General features: G+C 35.7%; 1 protein-coding gene across 1 annotated transcript in view; it reads right to left on the bottom strand.

The window, feature by feature from the left end:
• TTC23L (tetratricopeptide repeat domain 23 like) overlaps positions 1–12,253 on the bottom strand; it is a 68,012-nt gene that overhangs the window by 21,304 nt on the left and 34,455 nt on the right. The window contains 2 exon segments of the mRNA XM_061189186.1: positions 63–123; positions 4,149–4,276. Coding sequence (XP_061045169.1) covers positions 4,253–4,276 — 24 coding nt within the window. The 3' untranslated portion in view covers positions 63–123; positions 4,149–4,252.

Genomic DNA, 12,253 nt, shown 5'->3' with positions numbered 1-12,253 from the left:
AGCCTTTAGCAGTCTGTAAGCCTCCTAGGGGATAAAAAAATATGTACATATTTTTAATTCACCTGGTAATTCTGAAGGAGCACGCTGGTTGTATTCCATGAGCTTTTCAAACCTTCAGAAAAACTGAAAGAATAGTAGAATGAATACACATAATATTTTAACCTAGATTCACCAATTGGCTATCATTTTGCAACATTTGCTTTCTCTTTAAAAAATTATATGTATATGTAATAGATAACATTTTTATATACATACATAAATACATACACATATATATTTTTGTTGAAAATAAGTTGTGCTTAAGATACTTTACCCCTAAATACTTAAGCATGTATCTTCTTAGAACAAGAACATTTTCCTACATAACTACAATAACATTATCACTCTCAAAATTTTTTACATTGATATAATATTAATATATGCTCTGTATTCAAATTTCCCAATTGTCCAATAATGTTCTTTATAACTTTAAAAATCTAATATCCAATGAAGAATCACATATTGCATTTAGTTTTCACAATCCTTTAGTCTTCTTTAATCTGTAGCAGTTCTGCCCATTCATAATATTGGCATTTTTTTTTTTAAAGTCCAGGCCAGTTGTCTTTCAGCTCAACTCTCACTCTTAACTACTTACTATACAGCATATGATTTAGAGACAAATTAGGTATACACTGGAAGTTATTTATAGAACAACATTGCTTGTACTCATTGGATTTCCCAATGTGCTTTCTTTAGAGGGAGTGAAGAGGTATAGTTATTGCTGGCACCCTCAAGAATGGCACATCACCCTCTGCCTGTGTTAACTATGTTGACATTTATAAATAGAACATTTCTTTGGAACTGGGTTGAACATGTAATCAACATCCTCATATATGGCATGTCAGAACAAACATAAAAAGGATGTCAGTTGTTGCTTTCCAGGAAACATTGCCAATAATTTAGGAGTCTCAAGACTCTATATTATCTTTGCATTTTTCAGAATAGGAAGACATGCATATAAGTAGATTTTCCTATTTTTTCAGTGTACAAGTCTTTCACCTCCTTGGTTAAGTTTATTCCTAAGTATTTTATTCTTTTTGATACTTTTGTAGATGGGAGTGTTTTCTTAATTTCTTTTTCAGATTGTTCATTGTTGGTGTATATAAACGCAGCAGATTTTTGTATGTTGATTTTGTATCCTGAAATTTTTTTATATCCTGCGATTTATTAGTTCTAAAAGTTCCTGTGTGTGTGTGTGTGTGTGTGTGTGTGTGTGAAATCCTTAGGGTTTTCTACACATAAGAATATAAGATCATATAATCTGCAAATAGAAATAATTCACTTCTTTCTTTCCAATTTGGATGACTTTTATTTCTTTTGCTGGCCTAATTGCTCCGGCTAGTACTTCCAGGACTATATTGAATAGAAGTGGGCAAGAGTAGGCATCCTTGTCCTATTATTGATCTTAGAAAAAAATGCTTTCAATTTTTCATCACTGATTATGATGTTACCTGTGAGCTTTTCATATATGACCTTTGTTATTCCTAGTTTGTTGAATGTTTTTATCATAAAAAGATGTTGAATTTTGTCAAACATTTTTTCTGTATTCTTGCAATGATCATGTGATTTTTATCCTTCATTCTGATAATGTAGTGTATCACATTGATTGTATTTCATGTGTTGAACCATTCTTGCATCCTAGGGATAAATTCCACTTGGTCATGGTGTGTGGTCATTATAATATGCTGGTGAATTCAGTTTGCTAGTATTTTGTTGAAATTTTTGCATCTATATTCATCAAGGATATTGTTCTGTAGTTTTCTTTTCTTGTAGTCTTTTCCTAGCTTTGGTATCGAGGTAATGCTGGCCTCATGAAATGAGTTTGGAAGCATTCCTTCCTCTTTAATTTTTTGGGAAGAGTTTGAGGAGGACTGGAGTTAATTTTTCTTTAAATGTTTCATAGAATTCACCAGTGAAGCCATTTGATCTTGGGCTTTTCTTGTTGGCACATTTGAACTCCTTACTAGTTAAAGTTCTATTCAGATTTTCTATTTCTTCATGGTTCAGTCTTAGCAGGTTGTATGTTTCTAGGAATTTACCCATTTCTTCTAGGTTATCCAAGTTGTTGGAATGTAATTGTTCATAGTAGTCTCTTATAATCCTTTTAATTTCTGTGGCATCAGTTGTAATGTTTCTTCTTTCATTTCTGATTTTATTTATTTGAGTCTTCTCTCTGTTGTTCTTATTTAGTCTAGCTATTCATTGGGATTGATTCCAGTAGCTCAGGCTCCTGGTTCTCACAAAGTGTGCTTCTCTGGGTAGAGCAGGCTGGCTCTTCAGTTGAACCCGTGTAACTTTCTCTTTGGCTTCCTTCTTTTTCTGATCTTTCATGCATTTCTTTCATGCATTTCAGGAATTTATCCTGGCCCTTAGAGTGCTTAATATGCTCAATATGTACATTAATCCTCTTGGCAAGAGGATTACCCTTGTTTGTTTATAACAATGCCAACAGCAAGCTGGGTAACATTGTAGACCCTTCCAATTTTACCATGGTAACATTTCTGGGCATTCCTTTTTGAACAATGCCCATTCCCTTACTGTATACAAGGTCACCTTTCCTGTAGATCCCCAAGGATGTGGCCAAAGAAATAACTCCATGTTTTCTAAAAGGCCTAGAGAACATATAGTGGATGCCTCTCCTCTTTCCCTTTGTGTTCATCGTTTTAAGGAATTACTGGAAGATGGCAGTTCTGGCCAATGGATCCTGTTTATTTTTTATCAGTGGCAGATTAAACCTCTGTTTGAAAAAAAATGTTATATTTCATGGGAACACAATTCCCAAATCATCTGAGTTTCTGTTATGGTCCTCTAGAACAGGCTGAGAGTCTCATCTCAGGCTTGAGGTTGGGAGAAAAAGCTCCTTTTAAAATGGAATTATCCCACAGGAAATGTGTTATAAAATTCAGCAAAGTAACTCAATAGTTATTGAGTACCTACTATGTGCCAGTTACTGTTTCAGGCACTAGGGACACTGCAGTGAACAAAACAGACAAAACCCTTGTCCTCATGGAGCTTGTTTCCTAGTAGTAAAGGTGACCTGTCCACAGTCCTGCTTGTGGTTTAGATTCAGAGCCACCTGGCACTCAAGACACTTCTGCATCTCTGTCTAGGAGCTTGGTACACTTGGTTAGAAGCAGACAGCTGTCAGGCATTGGTACTGGTGTCTTATCACAAAGTCAAGATGTTCACTGTATCAGAACATAACAAGGATAAGCTATGAGATTCTGGCCAAGTACTTTCTTGGAAACTAAATTAAAATATTAGGTCAATCTGTGGCTTTACATTAATCTTTGGAACCAACAGAAAATATTGCAGCCACTGTAAAAAAAAAAAAGTCACAAACCACCACAAGGTTTTTTGCCTCTACAAGTGGCAATTAAAATAGAACTAAAGAAAATGTCATCATTTATAAAAATGTTCAAATGTGGAATAAAAAAAGTTTTTTCTTCATTCCTTGAAAAAAAATTCATACTTATTAAGTGCCTAGAAACTTACTCTTAAACTGGTTGTCACATGGCCAACAAGACCATGTCAGATCCACACCTGTTTCTCACATGCCTGAGGAAGAATAAAGTTGGCTTGGTCAGGTCAAAGTCACATGGGATCTCATGACGAATAAAGGTCTTCACTGCCTTCATGCTGAACTCAGTACATAAAGTTTTTGAGTTTTTGAGTAACAGTTTAGACTCATGGGACTTCTAAGTAAAAGGTCAGCAATCAAAAGCATTTTCTGTAACTGTTTTTTTAATGTGAAAACAAAAGTTTGATTAATAAAGAATTGAAGACCGGAAACTGAGAAGGAAATAATATATCAAGAGAAAAAGAAACTATCAGCTATATCCAAAGATAAAAGCCAATTTTGATTTAAAATATTAAATTTACAGGACCAGAGATTATATGTGTCCAGGATTTGAAGGACCTCATGTTTCAAGATACAAGAAAAATACTTTTTTTTCTTTACTAATATTGCAAGCTGCACCAGCCCTATTTTTATTGCTGGCTTTACCTGAGCCTTCTCTGAGCTCCACTTTCTGAATTATGAGATGAAAAAGGCTGTCCCAATCTAATAAACAATCTAGCAATTACATTTATGAGTTGATAACATTTACCTGTTTTTCCCCATTTTGCACAAGCCATTTGCAAAATTCTTCAATGGTCGTCAGTGTTTCATAATCCTCTGGGCCCAATGTTGTTTGATATGCAGTGATGCTTTTTATAAAATATATCTCAACAGCATCTGCAAGAAAGGGAAACAATTATTTAAGGCAATATGCTAGCCTTTACAAGTGTCTAATTTCAGCTTTAGCTAAATTAATTATAGACAATTGCATGCTTAAAGCCCATGCCTGTCCTCTTTCCAGCACTCATAAAAGCCTCAAAAAGTCTGAGATATAATTTGATGGCATATCAGATGATGTTCTGATTTTATTCTCTTGATGAAATGCATGGATTTTCTGTAGGAAAAGAAAGCTTATGTCTGAACAGTCTTATCCTGAGACCTAAAATAACCATCATATTAAACTCCCAAGTGCAACGCAAGACTATGTTTTTAGCTAAATTAAAATCTGATGGAGATTACTGCTTACTGGGGTTTCTGTTCAGTGTATGTGTGTGTGGAGAGAGAGGGTGAGTTTTGATTTTCAAAGAACTTTAAATGTACAGTTGTTATTGTTTAAAAATTTACTTCTAATGTTGTCTTTTATTCCAAACATAATAGATGTTTATGTAATCAATCTAGAAAATGCAGAGAAGCAAAAAGAAAATGAACATTATCTCCATACACATCATTCAGGAACAGGCACTAACATTTTTTTTAACCACTGTATTAAGGTATAATTTGTATACCACACATTCACCCATTGTAATTATACAGTCTAAGGTTTTAGTAAATTTATATAGTTATATAATCATGATACATGATGTGATCACACAATATATAGTCTTTTCAGGCTGGATTCTTTCATGTAGCATACTGTTTTTGAGGTTCATCCATGTTGTTGCATGAATTAGTACTTTACTCCTTTTTATTGATGAGTAGTTTTCTATCATATGGATATATCACATTTTGTTTACACATTCACAAGTTGGTGAATATTTGTGTATGTGTATACAGTCTAGTATGTTTATCCACATACTTATCAGTTCCAATTCCATTCCTTTCTGTGGATTTGAGTTACCATCTGCTGTCATTTTCTTTCAGCCTAATGGCTTCCTTTAGTATTTCTTTTAGGGCACGACTGCTACCAACAAACCCTGTTTTTGTTAATCAGGAAATATCTTTATCTCGCCTTCATTTTTGAAGGATAGTTCTGCTGGATGTACAATTCTTGGCTGAATTTTATTGCAGTATTTTGAACATATTATTCCACTGCCTTCTAGCCTTCATTTATCTGATGAAAAATAAACCATTAATCCTATTGTTGTTCCCCTGTACAGTTGTTTTTCCACTGCTGCTTTTAAGATTTTCTCTTTGTCATTCAGCAATTTGACTTTGTGTCTAATTATGGTTTTCTTTGTGCTTACCTTACTTGGCACTGAGACTTTTGAATCTGTGGATAACATTTTTATCAAATTTGGGAACTCTGGGGTCATTATTTCTTTAGATGCTTTTCTGCCTCATTCTTTCTCCTCTCCTTATGCAGCTCTCATTACGTGAGTGTTGGTACATCTGCTATTGTCCCACAGATCTCTTACGCTCTGCTCGTTTCTCTTCAATATCTCCTATCTCTGTTATTTGGATTGGATCATCTCTAGTGACCTACTTTTGAGCTATCTCTATCTTTTCTGCCATCTCAAATCTGATGTGATCATTAACATATTTTTCATTCAGTTACTATATTTTAAAACTCTAGAATTTCCATTTTAGCTGGTTTTTAAAAGTAGTTTATATTTCTCTATTGAGATTTCCTATTTACTAAGTAATTTTCATAATATTTTCTTTTAATTCTTTGAACAGTTTCCTTTAATTCTTTGAACATATTTATGATAGCTGCTTTGAAGCCTTTGCTAAATCCAACATCCAGCCCACTTACAGTCAAGTTCTTTTTCTTTTTCTTTTCTTTTCTTTATTTTTATTTCTTTATTTTTTTTGGCTGTGCTGCTCGGCTTGCGGGATTTTAGTTCCCTGACCAGGAATTGAACCCAGGCCCTCAGCAGTGAAAGCACGGGGTCCTAACCACTGGACCGCCAGGGAATTCCCTAGAGTCAATTTTTCTGAGTCACAGGTTCCTGCCTCCTTGTATTCTTGTCTCTTTTTTGCTGACAACTGTACATTTTAGATAATATATAGGAGCAATCACAGATTCTGATACATCTTTGTGGGATTTTGTTTTGTTTTGTTTTTAAACTACAGAATCTGTCTCCCCCCTGGAGCTTGGAGGCTAATGTCTTTGCTCTGGTGCTATTTTTGTGTGCGTTTGTTTTTTGTTTTTGTTTTTGATTAATAGACTTTTTAGAGCAGTTTTACATTCACAGCAAAATTGAGTGGAAAATACAGAGATTTCCAATATAACCCTGCCCCCAAATATGTACTTACAATGGTTAATTTTGTGTGTCAACTTGACTGTGCTAAGGGATCCCAGATAGGCTGGTAAAGAATAATTTCTGGTGTGTCTGTGAAGATATTTCTGGAAGATATTAGCATTTAAATTAGTATACTGAGTAAAGAAGATCTACCCTTACTAACATAGGCAGGAATGATCCAATCCATTAAGGGTCTGAATAGAATCAAAAAAGGGCAAAGGAAGAGCGATTTGTCTCTTTCTTTTCTTGAGCTGAGAAATCCATCTACTCCTGCCCTTTGGGCCTTTGGGCGCCAAGACTTACGTCAGTGGCCCCCACGTCCCCCAGTTCTCAGGCCTTTGGCCTCAGACTGGGATTTATACCATCAGCTCCCCTGGTTCTCAGGCCTTCAGACTCAGACTAAATTATACCACCAGCATTCCTGGTTCTTCAGCTTGCAGATGGAAGATTGTGGTACTTCTCATTCTCCATAACCACGTATGAGCCAATTTCTATAATAAAGCTCCTCTTTTATATCTCTATCTATATATACTGTTGGTTATGTTTCTCTGGAGAACTCTAACACAGATTTTGGTACCAGGAGTGGGCTCAACAACTTGGACTCCCACTCACCAAGGCCAGCCTGGTTATGGCCACTGTGGTCTATGTCTTTCATCCTCTGTTGAGTGATCTGTATGTAGACTGGGGGGTACATTTAAAGCTCTGCCACATTTCAAGTCTCCTTTGCTTGTTACTTTCTGCTGGACTCTCCAATGTCCCCTGCAAGTGTATGTGGTTTCCCAGTTGGCCAGGGATGTTGGAAAGCTCATCTAGCCTTTCTATGGCTCTCTCATTTCAAGGTTCCTCTGGTTAAAATTTGATTGGCCTGCGACTGACACCAACCAGTAAAGCAAATTCAGGCTAACAAATATCAGGCGATCCCCAATTCATTTCCTACGAAGTTGGCCACTTTTATCTGATAAATATGTAGGTTTTTGCCCCTTGCTCTAAACTGAGTCAGCAGCCTCCTCTGCCAGCAAAGCTGCTGGTTCTCTTGGCTAGCTCCATAGTGGATGGATAGGAGCAGCCCCAGGCAAGATGCCAGAAAGACTCTCTCTTTATCTAAAGCTCTAACAGTTTTTTAAGAATGATTTGCAATCTGTTTGCTGCTTATCTATTTCCAGTGCCCTGAAATGGGTGTTTTTGATCATTTTATTTAGTTTGTGTGTGTGTGTGTGTGTGTGCGTTTGCTGTGTATGTTGAGAGTGTACGCAGACCTCTTTACAAAGCCACAGCCAGAAGTCTCTGCCTCTGTTTACATTTTGATGTACATTTTGATGCAGTTCTACTTACTTTGCAGTTCATTTTTCATGTTTACATATAAGTAACTATAAACAGTAGTATTTTCTGTGTCCTAAAAATGCAAGTTATTTTTTCCTTAATGCTGTTTTTTAAAATTAACCTTCTCTTTACTTATAAAATCTGGTCCTTTTATTTATTTTATTTTATTTTAGCCACGCTGCGCGGCTTGCGAGATCTCAGTTCCCCGACCAGGGATTGAACCTGGGCCATGGCAGTAAAGCCCGGAATCCTAACCACTAGGCCACCAGGGAACTCCCAAAATCTAGCCCTTTTAAACACTACAAAATTCTATCTAGTTAATATACCAAATTTTCCTTTCATTTATTGATAAGGTTGTTTCTAATTTTTCACAATTACAAATACTGCCACAGTGAACATCCTTATACATGTTTCCTTTTCAATTTTACTAGATATATCAAATTGGTCCCCCAATTTCATATCAATTTACACTATCACTCCCAACAGCTATGAATGAGCAGACCTGTTTACCCACTGTCTGGCAAAAGCTAGATATTTTCAAATTTTTAAAATTTTCACATAGGATGGGTGAAAGCTTGATCTCATTACAGTTTTAAAATATATATAGTTGTAAGATGTGTGACATCCTGCCAAATTGCCCTTCAGGGAGTTTGTAATCAAATTGTTCTCATCAATCACAAATGTTACCCTTTTTAAAATGTTGACAATTTGATAGAAGAAAATTGGCATCTTTGCTGTTTTATATTATTTCTTGATTATTGTAAAGTAAATGTAAATTTTAGCTCTTACATTTAAGACAATGATTCATTTTGAGTTAATGTTTATGTACAATATGAGAGTGTTTTGGGGGTTTTTTTGGCGTGTGGATACCAGTTGTTCCAATACTATCTGCTGAAAAGACTATCATTTACACATTGAATTGCTTTTGCACCTTTGTCAAAAATTAATTGGCCATTAATTAATTAAGTCTATTTCTAGACTCTCCTTGTGTTCCAATGATTCTGATTTCTGTCTATCTCTTCACCGATACCACTCTTGCTAACTGTTGCTTTAGAGGAAGTCTTAAAATCAAGTGGTGTGATTCTCTCCAACTGTACTATTTTTAAAAATTGCTTTAGCTTCTTGGTTTCTTTGCTTTTCCATATAAATTTTAGAGTCGGCTTGTCTATATTTACAAAAATTGCTGCTGGGATTTTGATCATACTTGCATTAAATCCATAGACTGATTTGTGAAGAACTGACCTCTTTACTATATTGAGTCTTCCAATCCAAGAACACAGTGTGTCTCCATTTATTTAGGTCATCTCTGACCTCTTTGATCAGGATTTTGTAGTTTTCAGGACATAGATCCTGTATATATTTTGTTAGATTTATACCTAAGTGTTTCACTTGGGAGGAGGGGACCACTGTAAACGATATCTTTAAAAATTTTGGTTTCCAGTTGTACCTTGCTAATATAGAAATATGACTGGTTTTTGTGTGTTGATCTTGTACCCTATGACCTTGCGAAGCTTAAACTCACTTACTAGATCTAGGAGATTTGTAGATTCCTTGGAATTCTAGATTCCTTGGCCAGTCATGTTATCTACAGATAGAGACCATTTTATTTCTTCTAAGCTGTATGTCTTTTTCTCGCCTATTACACTGGCTAAGACTTCCAGTACTATGTTGAGTAAGAGTAGCGAGTGAACATCTTCCCTTTGTTCTTAATCTTAAGAGGAAAGCATTCAGTCTTACTGTTAAACATGATGTTAGCTGTAGGTTTTTTGTACAGGCCTTTTATCAGATTGAGGAAGTTCCCCTTCCATCATGAAAGGATGTTAAATTTTGTCACATGCTTTTTCTGCATCAACTGACAAGATTCAGGTTTGAATACTGAACCAGCCTGACATTCTCAAGGAAAAAACCTCACTTGATCATGGTGTATTATTCTTTCTTTATATATTGCTATATATTTTGTTGAGGATTTTTTACATCTATGTGCATGAAAGGTATTGGTCTATAGTTGGTTTTTTTGTTTTGGTTTTGTTTTTTCTTCCAATGTCTTTGCCTGATTTTGTTATCAGGGTGATGCTGGCCTCATAAGATGAGTTGGGAAGTAATCCCTCTTCCTCAATTTTATGAAAAGATTATGTAGGATGGGTGTTATTTCTTCTTTAAATGTTAAGTAGAATTACCCAGTGAAATCATCTGGGCTTGGAGATTTCCTTCTCAGAAAGTTAACTACAAATCCTTTTTTTTTTTTTTAATAATTAGGGTCTATTTGGGTTATCTGTTCATCTTGGTTGAGTTTGTTTTTTATTTTATTTATGGTATTTCATGACAGGCACAAGTCTTAGGTCTTTTTATAATTAAACCTATCAATCTCTTCTTTTCTGGTATATCTTTGTGTGCTCAGAGAGTTCTTTCCTCCAATTTTTAACTTCAGTACATTTTATTCCAGTACTGTACTTTCTTCTGGCTAATTTATATTTTTTAGTTTTGATGTAAAAAATATTAATCCATCTGGAATTTAGTGAATGCTAGGAGGTGACGATCCAGATTTTCCTTAAAGTTAAAAATTAGTGTCCAAGAAAAGAATAAGGTGGCCTTGGAATCTCCGAACTCTATAATCATAAACTTTTTCTCATAAAAAACAAATTTTACATATTCACAAATAGATTAAATTTCTTAATAACCATAACTAATTTTTTTTTGTATTTTTTGTAATAGATCTTTATTGGAGTGTAACTGCTTCACAATACTGTGTTAGTCTCTGTCATACAACAAAGTGAATCAGCCACATGCACACACACATCCTCACATCCCCTCCCCCCTGAGCCTCCCTCCCACACTCCCCATCCCACCTCTCTAGGTATAGCAAAGCACCGAGCTGATCTCCCTGTGCTATGCTGCTGCTTCCCACTAGCTAACTATTTTACATTTGGTAGTGTACATGTGTCGATGCTATTCTCACTTCACTCCAGCTTCCCCCTCCCCGCCATGTCCTTAAGTCCACTCTCTATTATGTCTACGTCTTTATTCCTGCCCTGCCACTAGGTTCATCAGAATGAATCCAAAAATTCATTCATGGAATTTTTTTAGATTCCATATATATGTGTTAGCATACGGTATTTGTTTTTCTCTTTGACTTACTTCACCCTGTATAACAGATGCTAGGTCCATCCACCTCACTACAAATAACTCAATTTCTTTTTATGGCTAATATTCCACTGCATATATGTGCCATACCTTCTTTATCCATTCATCTGTCGATGGACATTTAAGTTGGTTCCATGTCCTGGCTATTGTAAATAGTGCTGCAGTGAACACTGTGGTACATGTCTCTTTTTGAATTATGGTTTTCTCAGGGTATATGCCCAGTAGTGGAATTGCTGGGTCATACGGTAGTTCTATTTTTAGTTTTTTAAGGAACCTCCATACTGTTCTCCATAGTGGTGGTATCAATTTACATTCCCACCAATTTTTAAAAAATCAAGTATATAGATGGACCACAAATACTGTGAGTATACACAAGGACATTTTTTAAATGAGCAAGATGATTAGCTAGAAAACACAGAATAAGAAGCTTCAATTAACATTCATGCTAAAGAAAACAATATTCAAAATATCCAAATAACTTCTGAAAACTAAAAAAAAAAAGTTTATTTAATAACATGGGGGAATACAAGAGTGGAAAAAAGTAGGACACAAAACTTTCCCTATAATATCTTCCCTCCCTCCCTCCCTCCCTCCCTCCCTCTCTCTCTCTCTCTCTCTCTCTCACACACACACACACACACACACACTCACACACACACTTTTCCTCTCTCTCTCTTTTTCTCATATATGACTGGAAAATAATGTCCACCAAAATGGATTACTTTTATAAGCAGAGAAAATCAACATTTAAAAAATATTTAAGTTACATTCTTTACAAATCCCCAACTCCTCCCGATAAACCACTGAATACATTCGTGTCCATTAATTGGATCAAGCCGGGTGAGCATGGGACAGTGTCCTCCCTTACCAGTTCCTTTGCGTCTCTCCCAAAGCTGCCCACTTTGAAAAGGATGACTCTGCCTAAGGAAGGACTACTGTTTCATGAGTTCATGACTTGGCTTTCCTCTAGAACCCCCAGTACCTCACTTTTGAATATAAATCAAGAAAATTCTAGCTGCTACAAACATTCTCTCATATAAGCCAGAGGAAGAGTCAAGGAGACTGAGAGTGGAGGAAGATGAGGGGAGGAGCCAATGTTTTTCTCTTTTATCACTGGATCTCCTCACTAACTGATACATCTCGGGTCACAGTCATAGCGTGTAGGATTCTACTCTTTATGCAGGTGAGTTTTGCTGAGACTCTAAGGGAATAAAGGAAATGGAAATCAGTT

This window comes from Eubalaena glacialis, chromosome 4, assembly GCF_028564815.1.
Source record: "Eubalaena glacialis isolate mEubGla1 chromosome 4, mEubGla1.1.hap2.+ XY, whole genome shotgun sequence".
NCBI lineage: Eukaryota > Metazoa > Chordata > Mammalia > Artiodactyla > Balaenidae > Eubalaena > Eubalaena glacialis.
The sequence above is the reverse complement of the archived record's forward strand: the minus strand, read 5'-3'. Positions and strand labels throughout refer to the sequence as shown.